Genomic DNA, 16297 nt, shown 5'->3' with positions numbered 1-16297 from the left:
AACTTGGATGGAAAATTTGAAAACTAAGAGAAGCTAAAATAAAGGTGGACATAACAGCATATACCTATAGCCCCATAACTTGGGAGGCTGAGGCAGAAGGATCATGAGTTTGAAGCCAACCTGGGTTACATCGTGAGTTCAGGCCATCACAAGCTATATAGTAAGATCCTCTCTCAACTCTACCACACTCCCTCCAAAAACGAAGGTGGGCAGTGTGAGAAGGCCTCAAGTAGCTTTCAGTTTAATCTGGGAAATGGTCTTATTCTACAACCAAATATACCATTTGCCTCCACCATGTGAACACTTGCATTTGGTTTTAGATATTTGGAAGCAACGTAGTCTAGATATATCCTTCATCTGCATACTTCAATATAACACAAATATATATCATTTGCAAGTACCTGTGATTATTGTATAGTTCATCTAGCATGCAATAATCTCTTATGGCAGAAAGAGAGGAGAAAGCCTACTTTGGCTATTTTTATTTTCCACTCTTTTCTTGAACTTACTATGTGGCCACCTCTAGCCTTGAATTCCTAATCTTCCTGCCTCCATCTCCCAAGTGTTCAGATTATAGAAGTGTACCATGTAATACCCAGGAAGAAGGACATTTAAGGCATTTTGTAATACTTTGGGTAGTTTGCTTGACAATAGATACTTTTATAAGATGCATTCTGGACCATGTGTATTTTCTTAAGTTCGTAGTGTGATTATTCTCAAAGCTAATTTTAAAACTGAATGAAAATTTTCCTTCAAGTAAACCTTCCTTTAAGTATCATGCCCCAGGGCCTACACCACAAGACATTCCCACTCTCTGCTGCTACAATTGCATTCACAAGGAAAAGCTGTAAAAACTCAGCCAAATATCCACTGGTTTTTAAAAAACACTCCCTATAGTGTCAGAAACTATTTTAATAACTAAAATAATAAACCTTCATGTGAGGCAAGTTCTACAGTATCTTAATTATTGGCTTCTGGGGTGAAAAATTAAGGAAACATTAGTGAATGTGTTAACTAGACAAAGCATGGCAGGAATTTCCCTCCATTTACCTAAGACTGAAAGCAAAATAAAATCCATGCTCTGTATGTAAACCACCGGCATGAGAGCCAACTTCAAATTGTAGAACTACCAATAAATAACAGCGCTCAGAAAAAAAAATCCCTGTGACTCATCAGGAGCCTTCGATTAACCTAGTGAAATGCTCTATGGTTCAGTTCAGGAATCTGTAATGAGTGGATGTTGATATAATTGTTTGTCTATGATGTACAGTGGTTAGTGTTCTGCCCTGCAATGTAATTGTTTACATTGCCTTAATATTTCCAATACTCTAAATGACTCTATTAACATCTTAATATTTAATACTTGAAAGCCAGTTTGAATCTTTAGCTTTTAAAAGTTCATGATTTTTGAATACACACATTGAGCTGATGCTTTTTTCTTCCAATTATGCTCTCACAGCTTTCACTCTGTTTTTAGCTCGAGGCCTTTTTCTCCATGAGTCTATTTGGTACATACTCTTAATTCATAGTCTTCTAGGTGAGGACAGTACATGGGGACACTCGTGCCAGGGCAACTTACCCAGTCCTACTATATTGTTCCCAAGTCCCCTTCCCTGCAGAATGGGGAATTTTGGTAAAATAGTCTAGAGAGACCCCAAGGTACCTCTGCAAGTTACAAGTGCTTCATGGTCTCCGTAGCCTGTTTGCAGTTTTCGTTTGAAATGCTATTTTTGTCATAGGAATTTGCATATTTTACTTTTTCCCCTGCAGAATCTATACCTTCGGTTAAAATGAAAGCACATCTTCTAGCCGGGCGGTGGTGGCGCACGCCTTTAATCCCAGCACTTGGGAGGCAGAGCCAGGCGGATCTCTGTGAGTTCGAGGCCAGCCTGGGCTACCAAGTTAGCTCCAGGAAAGGCGCAAAGCTACACAGAGAAACCCTGTCTCGAAAAACCAAAAAAAAAAAAAAAAAAAAAAATGAAAGCACATCTTCCAATGGAATCCCGTGAGAGTAGGGTGGTAGCGCTGTCGTCTCTCATACAGAAGACAGTGTCGAACTGGAAAAACAAGGCTTAGGAGCATCCCTCTTTCCTGCAAATCCCTTGCAGCCCCTCTTCTTTATTCATCCCTGCTCTGATTTCCTTTGTCACTCTGGCCCTGCACACATCATTATATAGAACAGTCTTCCGCTAGTTACTTATGGTGGACACCTGCCTTCTAGCTGTGCTTGGCAGGCCAGCAGGATGAGGTAATAATCAGAAGAGAATGTTCTGGTTCTTTAGCCACATCCACGTACAATTTTACTCAAAACAGCTCTCTGCGGGTGAGAACAGAGCGGTTTTGAGATCCCTCTGTCTAACATTCTGTAGGAGCCTGGAAGAAAAAAAAAAACTGTAAACTTTTTTGATCCTTCTAGAATAATGGAAACATAAATGATAGCTACCTTGGCCCATCCTTTCAAAACTGTTTACACACAGATGTGCATGGAAATGAGACCCTCACATTTATAAACATTTTGGCTCTATTTTCTCAAAGTCCAGCCGTCATCTTAAGCACTTCTCCATGTGGCTGTACAGCACTGTTTTCCTAAGAGCATATTTTGTGAAGGATTTCTCCAGGGCGATGGCAGTCTTTGTAAGACAGATGCCTGAAGGACATATGGTTTCCATAGATTTTCTGTCTAGACTGGCTTTATTTAGTGACTCTTGGTCTGAGTTGGTCTAGTTAAAGTTTCTGCAGGAGCTTGTATAAAAATTTTTAGATGTGGGCATACCATCAAGGTGTAAAACAAAAACTTTGACTTCATATTGGCAAGAGAATAGAAGGGTTCATTGAACATTTTTCTTTAGGTTAAGTTCTGATCATGTTGAACGTCCACTTACCCATTCCATCCCCAACCACTGTCCAGAATGGAGACTAACTCTTAGTCTGATTACTGCTAAGTTCACACTCGATGTTTTCCTGAGAAAATTCTTTGTGTTGCCATTGGTGTGTGTGTGTGTGTGTGTGTGTGTGTGTGTGTGTGTGTGTGTGTGTGTGTTTGAAAGCTCTAATTCTTTCTTTACATGGCCCAGGGGACCTATGATTTCTTGCCCTTTTAGCACCAATTTTTTACAAACACAGCATTTTTCTGACTTGAAGGAAAAAAAAAAAAAAAACCAACAAGCCACTGAGTAAGGGACTCAACCATTTGGCATTTCGGTAGCTCCTTCAACCAACAATGAAAATTCTGTTTTAAAATGTGGTTTCTGAGCCAGTGTTCAAGGCTGCTCTAGAAACAATAAGATCCTTTCAGGAGGAAAGAATAACTTCTCAGCTTGCCCAGAAGTCAGCTTTGCTCTCTTTTGTGAGCAACAGGCTCATGGAAAGGAAAGACCCTGCGACACTCTGCACACACACACAAAATGCTGTCACTTGCCCTCTCACTGAGCATTTAATTGGTCTTCTTCACATATTTGTTCACTGACATGGCAGCTCACAAGGCACAATGCCTCTCTGTTTTTCTGTTTGCTTTAATTTTTTTCTTTTGTTTTTAAATGTTGAGCTCTAAGGCATATTAGAGCTCCCCCTGCTGGACTTTTTAAGAACACTATTGAGTAGGCCATGGGTATCATGGCAATTCTTTGTCTCCATTTTTTGCCCCTCAAAGGGCAAGAAAAGTATTGTGTAGCACATTTAAAACTGGCCTTTTGACTCACCACGTGTCACCAGGCAAGAGTAAAACATTGGTGCATCCTGGGCTTTTCTAAATCTCCAGATTTAGATTTATTTTGTTACAGTAAAGCAATTTTTCAAAAAGAATTGGCCTGCTCCCCTTTCCAATCACCCAGTTACCTTCTCTGAACTAAGGCCCCAAGCCCTATCCCTATGCCTGAAAGACATCCAAGGTCGTGCTCATCTTTCCTAAAGCAGAAGTTTACTGTCTCGTTCAGAGGTGCAGATCACTGTGTTTTCCCTCCCTTCTCCTGCTTTTTCTTTTCCATGACTTCTAATGCCAGCGGACTGCACATCCTGGAAGTGGAAACTTCCCATAGCTGCTTCTGGGTACCTACTTCAGAGCCTCACTTCCTTCCTCCAGATCCTCCCTCTCCTGGAGCCTGAGGTAGGAGGGAGGTGAGGACCAGGAAAAGAAAGGGCAGAGGAGAAGGAATATGGAGAAGGTTCTTACTCCTCTATTATTAATGGGAATGGGTTCTGTGGAGCAGAGTCCTGGGAGGTCTCTTTCTAGGGGAGAAAAAGAAGGGGAAGGGAGGGAGAGAGAGAGACAAAGGACTGTAAGGAAGAAGGAGAAAGAGGAGGAAAGGAGGAGGGGAATTCACTGAGGAATGCCACCTGACTTAATTCAATAGCCATATGCTATAAATGTCCAGAAAACCAGGTCCCACCTCTGTTTTCTCAGGCTATGTTCTTATGTCTGCCTCTCTCCATCTTCTTTAGCCCCGGCTTCCTCTTAACTTACCTGTTGTTAATGATATAGTACAGAGGCCAACAGAGAAAAAATAATATCACAACTAGTCTTTTAAACGTCATCATTTCCTACACCTAAACATCCTCTAAGCTCTCGAAGTTGTTTCATCACTTCATTGGGATGTGGAGCAAAACAAGTGCCTTGATACTTGTGCTAAAGGATGGGTACCTTTCCTGGCTTCCTTTCCTCCACATACACCTATTCCTATTCCTGAAACACCAGACCCTCAACTTTCCCTATGCTCTAGAAGTCCTTTTCTTACATACATACATACATACACACACACACATACTTACACACACACACACACACACACACACACACACACACACTAAGGTAAGACTCCAAGTGCCCCTTCCAAACTCTGCTAGCACAGCTCTATGTGAACACTTATCTGCTGCTGTCATTGCTAACCTGGCTCTGTCCTAACAAGAAAGCCTTCCAGACAGTGACAATCTTTCTTTGCATATCTTGTCAACATAGCACCTTGTGTACACACAGGGAAAGAAAGAATGCAAATGATTGACCTGCAATGCTTAATCAAAATTTGCTTTGGAGGCTGGCCCCCCACGCAGTCTATTTTTTAAATAAATTTATTTATTTTACATCCTAGCCAGTTTCCCCTCCCTCTTCTCCCAGTCCCCGTCCACCCCCACCCCACTCTTTTCCCACCCACGGATCCACTCTTCCTGTTTCTGCTTATCATGAATATCATGAATATCAACGAAACATGGCATATCAAGTTGTGGTAAGACCCGGCACCTCCCCATGACCCAGTATGAGGAGTAGGGCCACACAATGTATTTCACAAACCCATATAAATCTTTCAATAAGTCTACTGAAATAATCTGAGTCAATGTTGTTGTAAAATCTTTTTCCTCACCTTCAACTGAAACAGAGTTAATGTGAATGAGTCATTGAAAAGCTGGGTTGTTTTTGTTGTTGTTGTAGGCATATCACATCATACCTGTGAGGGAAACCTAAATCTGATCTATAGAGCAATCTAAATAAACTTTCACAAAGTACATTTTATTTCTATTTACCTCAGAGACTAACTTATCAAGGTTAGTACATGCTTATATCACCAAATAAAGATTGTGGACAATTTTGTCCTTATGTTCTCATTTCAAGTCACATAAATTAATTCTTATTTTCCTAATGATATATACATATATATGTATATAATAAAATCAAGTGTTTATTCTTACATGTGAACTATATGTCACCTCTTAGATTTGTGAGTCACATTATCTTTAGGCATTTCAAATAGACAGCAAATTTTATATACTTTCATACATCTACTACAAACTATTCTTGGACAACAATGAGCTTGGTGACATTCCTTAAGCCACAAGAGGCAAAAAATATGCCAGAGAGTAAGTACCCTGAGCATTGTTTATAATAAAACTATAAAATATCTTCCATTTGGACAAAATCATGAGTATCACAGCATTTTTTTTCTGAGTTTAGCCCAGCACCATCTAAATATGTAATACCTATTTTAAAAATTCCCCAAATAAGAACCCAAACACAATACAATGTTGACACCTAAAACCCTGCATCCTGCAACTGCTCCCATAGAAGAAATGTTCAAAGGAGGATGTGAAGGCCTGGCTCACAGTTGCCTTCCCATTTTACTCAAAGATGCCCTCCATCCTGAGTTAGACCCAGCTGCATCCCACTCACATTCATGATCTCCAAATTGTCACAGTGCCCCCAGCGAGTGCCATGGAATGCTATTGTAAAAAGTGTAAGATGGGAGCTCACCCCATGGGAAGTTTAGAAGACTGTTCAGATGGAGGCTGCAGAGAAGTCTCCGTTAGTAAAAAGTGCTTACCAGTGCAACTATGAGAACCTGCTTTGGGATACCCAGCAACCACACTTCAAAACAAATCTCAAGAATGGTGGATGTTTTGGGAATGTAATTCCAGTGTTGGGAAAGGGGAGACAGGAGGATCTCTGGGACTTATTGACCAGCTGGCCTAGCCAAATCTGGGAGCTCCTTGTCTAAAAAATTAAGGTGAAGAGTGATTGAGGAAGACTCCAACTCTGGCCTCCCTAAACACCTAAACACACACACACACACACACACACACACACACACACACACACACACACACACACACCACCCCAAAGCTGATGAACAATGCAGTCTGTCCTGGTGGAGTCTCCCTGGACCCATTAAGACTGGCCTCACATCATGAACACTCAAGGCCAGATAACAGAAAGAAGAACAGATGGAATTAGACTTCTATTCTTAAAAGACAATAAAGTGAGAGAAGGAAACAAATGGTGGCTTCTCAACCTTATCAGTGAAGCCAGCTTCTGCCCAAAATGCCACCCACCCTGCATGAGCATCGGACTTTCTTACAAAAACTGCATTGTCCAAAATCCTGTAAACGGGCCATCCCTGCAGCCACAACTTCAAGTCTTACATCTTTCCCTTTGATTTGAAAGCAGAAACATGGCTCTTCTATCATAACCATAAACCGCCCACACACAACACAGTGTTTCAATAAATGTTAAATGATACAAGATGCTCCATTTCAATGTAATGGATTACTTAATGAAGCCCATCGCTTAACAAAGCAACTGAGGAAAATTTGGTACAAAACAAATAAGTTTGCCCCAAACAAACTGTCTTGTGAGGTGAATGTCTTTGGAAATGGGAATGGTTAGGAATTGGACCAATGAAATAAATTTGAACAGTAGACCTTACATACCTTCTTAGTGTTGAAGTTGGCACACATCTTAGTATTTCCTAGCAGTGTTTTACAATACAGTCTACTTTCCTTATTGTTTTAGAAATAAAATAATGTTCACTTCCTCCAAAAGAGTAAATGGGTCAAGACTCTTCTGGGTTTTTTAGTTGCATGTATTGCACATATATGGATTTCTTTAATCTGAAACTGGGCATATTCCAAAGATGTCTTAATCATTTTGAGGGAACATAATGGTATCTTAACCTTCCTTTTTTACTTCTGTCATTAATTCACCACACGGCTATGTAGAATTTTTTTCAGTTTATGGCCCCAGGGACATCCCTAATGAGTGCACAAGTGAACAGGTTTTCCTAATTTATTCATTTGGAAAAAAAAAAGAAAGAAAGAAACCAATTTACTGTGAACCAAAGATCATGCTAAATTCTGGGGTATGGTAAACAAAATGAATACCAGGCCTGACAGCTAGCAAAAATTTGTATCTACATAGTCTCCTCTCTGCCCATGCCCACTACTGTTCATCATTCACCACCACCCCACCCCCAAAGCCTGGTCCAAGGTTGAAGAGATTCATGAGAATCTGCTCTGCCACCCAAATACTCAGTTTTCTTTCCTTCCTCCATTCCCACCATCGAAGTCTTCCCTCTGGCACTCATTTAGTTTCTAGTCCCTTTTGGTCAGCATAGGTCTACATTCCCTTACCGTTTGCAAACTTGGTATGTAGTATTTCAAATCACCGTTGCCCTTATTGTAACCACATTGTCCCATTTTCAAGCTTGTCAGAGTGTGTACTCAGGTCATGAACTATAGAATTTCACCCCATTGTGCCACATTTAAGATATAGTGCTACAATAAAAACCGCTTGCACGTTTATCATAGTTCACTTGCCCTGCTGCTCAAGAGTAGATTCCAAGCTTCTTAAAATTACATGACACAATGCCCTCCACATAGTAGTTGATGAACAATGCATAAATATATGAATAAGCCTGGCTCCATTCTCTGAGTTACAAATAAGAAAAACAAAGCCCACAGACATTTCATAAGGAAAAAAACCCATATAATTAAGAAATTATAGCTATATTTGATGTATTTTTAAACTTTTGCTCCAGGACTTTTTCTATATGAACATATTGTCTCAAATATAATCCTCTAAGTCCAAAGTGTTATATACATGGCCACATGGGACCTGATCACCTTGACCTAGCTTAGACTCCAACTTGTTTAGGCACTTTTCAGTTACTTCATTCATTTGTCCATTATTTAGCAAATATTTTTTCACTGCTCCTGAATCTCAATGTAAAAAAATGCTGAATATACACAGTAAAGCAACATGTGCATCCTCTGTTCTCCAGGAACTTTAAATGTACTGGGAGTTCAGGCCGTGAAATGCTAGGAAGTGGCCCAACAAGAGGGCCAGGAGATCTACCTCAATTGCATTCCTTCCTCTCTAGGTTACAAGCCTCTGTCTAACCTATCGTGTTCGCTCGCGTACAACAGTTTCCAATCTGCTCTTCTGTGTCCTGAGTCTCACTGAATTCATAGCCTGACACCCCCCTAAACCCACATATTATTACACCCTAGTAGAGCCTGCCCCCTTCAAGTCTAAATTCTGGCTATCAACTCCCATATTTCTTAACTGTTTGATTACTAAAAACACATCTCCATAGGTTACATTATTTGCCAAACTCCTTGGAGATGGGACACTATTGTTTAGTACTATTTCAAACACTAAAGAATTGAGTAATAAAATAATGCATAGGAAGAATCTCCAGTTCTCAATCCTACACACACACACAACATGGGGGGTGGTAGAGAGATGCACAGTGGTTGAGAATATATACTGCTATTCCATAGGACCCAGGTTTTGTTCCCAATATCCATATCAGGTGGCTCACAACTAATGTAACTTCAGCTCTAAGAAATCCAACACCACCTTCTGGCCTCTGTAGGCACCTACATTCATGTACGTACACACACACACACACACACACACACACACACACACACACACACTTTAAAACAATAACATCTAAAAGACAATTGGAAAAAAAGCAGGCTATGGTCACTATTAATGACACCCTTTCTATATGATAAGACCAATGGCTATCATAACATCAGGTGTTTCTTACTTCCAGGGTTCTTTTCCAATGTATTCAGTTGTCAGACTCTAACTAGATGGTAAACTGTGCACCAGGCACTGCAGGAATACTGAGATGAGTAAAATAGAGTATTCCTCATCAGTAAAAATGAGAATATGAGCCTAATTAGAATTCACTGTGATGACTGACCACATCGTCATTGAAGCAGCTATATCAGGAAAGGGAATGCAGGTGAGAGAAGGCCTACTTCACTGAGAAATATCTAGAAAGGTGAAAAGGACAAAATTACATGTAACACCACACTAAGCACTGCATGACATAAATATAACCTCTGACCTCCCCATCAAAAGAGCCACTGGTGCAGGTTCAAGACTTGGGATGTAATCTAAAAGGAATGTGGATGGTCGTCTCAAGCACGGGAGAATATATTAACAAAAGAAAAATTGTTTTTGCATAGTCGTGGGAAGAAAATTGCTTTGTCCCAGTGGAGAACTGCCAAGAAGTTCGGGTGGTCACAGAAATCTTTCTGCTAAAGGGCTTGTTCACTGAACAACTAGCATTGATTATGTTTGTTCCTCTGCCAATAAGTATCTCTATGCATCCTTTTAAAAATCTAGTCACTACTGAATAGTATTACTAGTATAGGACATTAAATTAGAATGTACTGTTGTTTCCTAGCCAATTTTTAGGAATAGGAAAAAGGGACTCTCCATGACTTCATGCTAAAGTAGTCAACAGTCTCACTATTAAATCAATAAGTGGTCAGTGGTTTCGCCACTAAATCAATAATGTCTCTTCTGCTCTGATTTCCCTTTGGCTTCAACCTTTATCGTACAGCTCGGATTTTTGTTTTTTGTTTGTTACTTAATGACAGTTTGTCAGCGTCAATGCCTTTGCAATGACAGCACCAGCTCTAACCACCAGGAAACAGGGTGTGGTTTGGGGGCACTCCATCGTTGTTCTCTTCAACTTTTCCAACTGTGGGGCTTCACCCCCAGTAAACGGGTATCCAATCCAGTCAACTTAGTGTTTCCAGTCCAGAGACATGACTACGATTCTAAAAAGGGTCTTTTGAAAAAAAAAAAAAAATCTCAGCTAGGAAGATTAGTAAAATAATTTCCATTTAGGTCATGTGTTGAATTAGAGAATTATAAAAAAGTATTCCCAAGGTATCTGCATATATGGCACACACAGAGGAAGCTCATTAACATAGTTATGATGTAAATGTATTCAAGAAATAAATGCTATGACTTGATAATGTTGAACTTCTTCAAGTACAATAAGCACGTGGATGGCTTTCAGAAACGCCACGGCCATCAGATAGTGGCTAATATTACTACAAATCTTGATAAACCCTGCAAGACTCCAAACACAGCTGTCACTCATGCAGCTTACATGGGTACTCACATCTAGCCTGTTCATAACCACTGCAGAAAACTCTCAAAGTCTCAATTTCTGATTTTCTATGGTCTGTGATTAGAAGCAAAATAAAAACTGGGGGAACCACTGCTAAAAGCAATGAGAAGTGTAATTAAGATCCTGGCAGAGACAAAGATTCAAAACTATCGTTGATACTTAATACACCTTATTAGTTCCTGGAGTGGGCATACCTCCGCACAGCTCACCCTCCGTAACAGTGGTTCTCAACCTTCCTAATGCCGTAACTCTTTAACACAGTTCCTCATGTTGTGGTGGCCCCCAACCATAAATTTATTTTCGTTGCTACTTCATAACTATATTTTTGCTACTGGTATGAATTGTGATGTAAATATTTTTGGAGACAGAGGTTTGCCAAAGGGGTTGTGACCCACACAGAGAATTGCTGCTCTATAACCACTGTGCTCAACTGTCAGAGATCTCTACAGTATGTTTCACAGCAGCTTTCAAATTATTTCATATCCGTATTAGTATTGGGAGAAATCTCTTTGGTTTTGATAAAGATCTGCATAATGAAAAATACACAATTTCCATTGAAAATTAGGATGCAAGGATGACTCAAAGGTGACAATCTTAGAATCACTGCAGATTGGGACCACTCCTACTGACCTGAATTGCATGTGCATGCGCATGATGGCTCTTTGTCAATGTCCTGAAGAATAATTCTGCTATTATACCTGTTTCTTTACCTGTCTCTTTCTCTTTTTCTAGCCGGAGGCCACCTCCATCGCCAACTCGCCCCACTATAATCCGTCCACTAGAATCCTCACTGTTAGACTAAATGAAGTGTCTGGCATGGCAATTAATCACTAATGATTTATGCAAAAGCAACATATTCTGTAACCTTTGCAGTCAACCATGAGTAGTCGCATGTATGGACATCCATAGGCAAGTAGCCAGTTTTACTAATGTATTCATCACCCATCTTCATTGCTCATGGTATGCCAGACCTTTGGGGTTTGACTGAAAAACTGCTAACCCGTAGAGAGACTTAATATGTTGTACTACTGACCAAGGTAGTTTTGTATAGCAGTCCTATACTTTGGTACCATTTATCTATCCAAAATATATCTGAAGAGTTTTCTAAGTTGTCTACGAAGCAGCTTATAACAATTCTTAACAGACATAAGAGTGAGCTTAGAGCCACATCAATTTCTCCCTCACATTCTGTTTAAGACGACAGAGATTCTGTTGTCTGCTATTGATGCCACTACCTACTCCATAATTACCTATTTAGATTTCTTTCCCGTCTTTATCCCATAAGCCCGCTAGGAAGCGAGATTTTAAAATTAGGATTGTTTAAGAAGGAAGCTTTTCAGGAGCTTGAGGCAGTTAGCAAAGGGAAAGTCTGTCTACAGGGTTTGCTCTAAGTAGGGAGCTTCTCCCAGTGCCAAGTGTGTTTTGCTTCATGCTAGAAGCACAAGCAACAATGCCTGGATTGTTTGGTAATGACCAAAAAAATCAGTCAATAGATTTGGCTACTTCCAGAAGGAAGCAGCAAAAATATCACCATTCTAAAAGTCTCTGGGGAAATAGTACCTATTTATTATCTCATATATTTACCTCTCTGTAGGCTCTGATGAAGGAAGGCTGACATTGAAAATGTTTAATTTTACAGTTGATTTTTTGACATGGGTATCTAACTCTATTTAGTTATTATGACTATTATTTCGGCTGGAGCAAAGTTAAATGTATGTTAATACATGTTTCCTATGGTTTACATATAAGTGATTATGCAAGAATCCCTTTAAAACAACTAGAATGTCTCTACCCATTCCAGACTCTCTTAAATCTTGCAATGTAATGACACAATTGCATTGGAAGTGTGGTCCCTGTATGCAAACTCAGAGATACCATGGTTTAGGAGCACATATTTACAGATGCCCTGCTCCAGCTTGCTCCCAAAAATGCCTTTGCAATATTGAGCTGCAGAACAAATTTTCAATTTCTAAAATTTACAAGAGCAGTCTAGCCTAGAGGTTAATAGTTCAGCCTCAAGGCTAAGTTTTAAACTACCTACGACCAGATGATTAACATGTAGGAGACAGCTAGAAGCCAACTGGAATTCTGTCTGCGAACTGCTCCCAGACAGCAGAGACATTCATTGAATTGTGCGTCCCATGACATTATTCCATATTCACAGAAGTAAATTAGGTTTTACTAACTGCATTGTCTCCCTTTGAAGGCAGCAAACATGATTTGTATGTGAATTCCATTTTAATTTCCTGTGCAGTTTCTACCTGAAGCAGGTAGCCCTAAAATATGACGTAAAAACTTTTAACCATTATTTTTTAAAAAAAAATAATACTAATAATCCAAGTTAAATGGCACTGCGTTGAACTTATTCTAATGGGCTATATCCCACTTATAATTAGAGAATATGAGACATACAAAAGGGGTATTTTCAAACTTTAAGTGACATAGAATATCACTACTCTTCACTTCTCTCATTTTTCCCATTGGAAAAAAAAATCTGTGAATGGAACTCACATACGAGATGCACATTGTCTTTGAAAACGGAGTTCCAACTAAATGGAAAAACATTAAGCAAACCTTCATAATCAAACAACTAATAGAGAGTGGGGTCTTCTCATGAAACTCCCTCTGTTTAGGATTCCCTTTGCTTCTTTGAGTTCTCTAAAATAGGCAGCTAATGAATTCGATGCTTCAGGGTTTGGCTATGTACTTAACTGTGGTTTTGTATCTTGCTGTATTTCAAACATTTCCTTCTGTTAGAGGAAAATATTGCAGAAACCCACTGGTGTGTTCTCAGATCAGCACAAACCAGTGTCAAGGAAAATGGGGGATTTGTCTCTCCAGGGTTCTTCCCACTCATCTTAGACAGTCGTAAACAGTGACATTTGTCATCTTTGGCTTTTGCTTCTTGATCCACAGATGCCCTGTCCCAAACGTCTCCATCTGTCAGGACAGTTTTGTTCTCTTTGCTACCATGTTATATCAGTGGCACCCAGCACCTCCCACCCACCACCCACCCCAGAATTTCAGCAATGGCATTCCAGAATATTTTCAGTTTATTGCAGTTCGAAGGGTTTGCATCCTGCTAACAGGAGACACCAACATGAGGGGAGCCTGACATTCTAGAGTGTAGAGTCTGTGGAGTGGCATGCACATTAGGCCTTACAATGGGAATGTAAACTCGAAGGGCCTTCCATTTCCCATTCCATTTCTAATCTCTTGTGCAACCTCCTGATTGATGATTCTGATGATGTCAGCACAATAGGTGTAGCTCTATCTTGTCTAACATAATAATAAAAATAAACCCAGTGTTTCTAGGATTTGGAAAAAAAAACTACTTGTTTGATTAAGTAAATCCAGTTTCACTGTCACATGCTAAACTTTGCATGCATGTTGACTAACTGGAATAACCGTTTACTTAATTGTGGGTGGAATATGAAACAGTATTGATTTAGAACAGATACATTCCCCAAAGTCATCTACTAAGAAAACCTTCTTGAATATTGCTTTTAGGTGTGTTTTACAGCATAGAAGAGCAGTAGGGTCTATTTATTGGCAATTTCACTGTTTGTGCAGATACATACTCATTCTATCCAAAAGCATAATAAAACAATTTCTGTGTTAGAAGCATTCTGAATTTAGAATTAAGTAGCCACATAGATTAATTTGTGATTTTTTTAGACTGTAGCCATAACTCTAAAATATGAAATGGGACCTGATACCAGTATGTGACAAGTGTTGATGTTCTCTGTGTACTTATTTTCTCTGCATGTCTCTAGGAATACACTATATACATAGTAAACATCTATTTCATGTACTTTTTGAGTAAGTTCAAAAGCACTTGCTAACATGCCATTAAGCATGAATGTGATAATATGTGCATTATATATATATATGTATGTATGTATGTATGAGTATAAATATCAGTGTAAACCTGTGCTCAGTATGTAAGAATATGAATATATTTTTAACTGTGCTAATGTATGATATATGTTGGGAAGATCTGCCATAACCTGTGATTACAGTAGTTCATTTGTCATAACATACATGAGATACACAGATTTTCTAACTCATACTGTATATATTATGAGGGGCACAAAGCTTATGATAACCAGGTTGAGGTAGAGCGATGACAACCAGGACAAGGTAGAGTAATGTCTATAATCATTAGGAATGAAACCCACAGCACTGCTACCTAAAGGCATTACCCTTTGGTGATACTCTGATAAAAAGCATTAGACTTGGAAGCTTTTCTCTAAGGTCTCTAGTTAGAACTGTGTTATTTAAAGATTGTTGAGTTGACTCTTAAGAAGCTAAGTTGATCTGTATGGTCATTTATTCTCTACAGTAAAAGTTAAAAGAACACAGAGAGGTAGCAACATAATGAAAGGGATGGATCTTTCTGAGCAAAACTGTAAAACATGCAGGGGACAGGTTACTTAACTCCTTGGAGGTATGTTATCTACTCTTTCAGGTAAACCTTTTGCATTTAGAAAACTATATATTCACTTTAAATCGATGGGAATCTCTGTCGGATGGAGAATAAAGCCTAAACAGATCTCCAAACTGTCTTAATTCAGTGAGAGATGATTGTGTATAAGACTCAAGCCATGAGTTTTACAACATTTCACCTAGGACTACTAGCTGTGGACTCAAAGTTCCTGTGAATGAAGCCAATTTTAGAGAAATAATGGATAGTTCATCAGATCATTTAGTCTTTTCTAAATAACTATTTGTCTTCTAGATAATAGGCTGTCTAGCTGATGTGTTAAAATTATGTGGTGCTCTGTATGTGAAACTTTAACAATATTTTTGAAGTATATATAGTATATGCATTGTTAGTTGTGTATATATGAATACATGTAAGAATATTTATATGTATGAGAGCAAGAGACGGGAACCTCAGAATCTCCTGTTTAAGATCTGCTAGTACTGGTATACTGGTGAGACTTCTCATTCCACTGGTCAAGGGCTTCACATGTGGCTCAGCTCAAGGCATTAATTTCCTTATTGCTTTTACCTTTAAATTCCCTAAACTTTATTCATAATATTTTCAAAGTATACAAAAATTACTCCACTGTCTTACACCGACTGCTGCCAATCTGTAGAAATCATTTCTCAGAAACCCTACCACTATGACCTTGTGTGCTTTATTTCCTATGCACAGCTTTTGTTTCATGGGCTTGTAAATGTTCCTCTTCTCTCCCTGTTCTGAGTCAAATTTCCCTTTTGCTTTTTTATGAATGATGGGTATATAAAAGTCAAAGCTTGTCTTCTCTGTTTATTCTCTAATTAACATGTCTTTTTTGGCACTTTGGGGATTTCTTAATGCTGGATTAATATGGATTCTGTGAATGGGATTTTTGAAGCAAATTCCTAAAGCCTGTATCATCCTTGAAGGTCATGTACCTAGTGTGAAAATGTGAAACTGTATTTCGAACCTGAAATAAATTATTACATTTGAAGGAACCCCCACTTCCTCATTCTTGTATACATTTGAGTCTCTGCATTTCAGTAACACTGAAAGTCAACTCCTACTGCCCTTCACTCAAATTTGTCCAGCAGTACTAAAGGGGAGAGTGACAGCGGTTTGCATC

General features: G+C 39.1%; 1 protein-coding gene across 4 annotated transcripts in view; it reads left to right on the top strand.

Moving 5' to 3' along the window:
- Positions 1-16297, top strand: part of Dnm3 (dynamin 3) — a 495138-nt gene that overhangs the window by 474254 nt on the left and 4587 nt on the right. For 2 of the 4 annotated variants that reach the window (XM_076547833.1, XM_076547832.1), the window contains one exon: positions 11436-16167. The exons of the other annotated variants lie outside the window; for them this stretch is intronic. In XM_076547833.1, coding sequence (XP_076403948.1) covers positions 11436-11505 — 70 coding nt within the window. In that variant the 3' untranslated portion in view covers positions 11506-16167. Of the gene's footprint in view, positions 1-11435; positions 16168-16297 lie in introns of those variants that run through there. 4 annotated transcript variants of the gene reach the window in all.

The sequence above is a fragment of the Peromyscus maniculatus genome, chromosome 11 (assembly GCF_049852395.1).
Source record: "Peromyscus maniculatus bairdii isolate BWxNUB_F1_BW_parent chromosome 11, HU_Pman_BW_mat_3.1, whole genome shotgun sequence".
In the NCBI taxonomy this organism is placed as follows: Eukaryota; Metazoa; Chordata; class Mammalia; order Rodentia; family Cricetidae; genus Peromyscus; species Peromyscus maniculatus.
The sequence above is the reverse complement of the archived record's forward strand: the minus strand, read 5'-3'. Positions and strand labels throughout refer to the sequence as shown.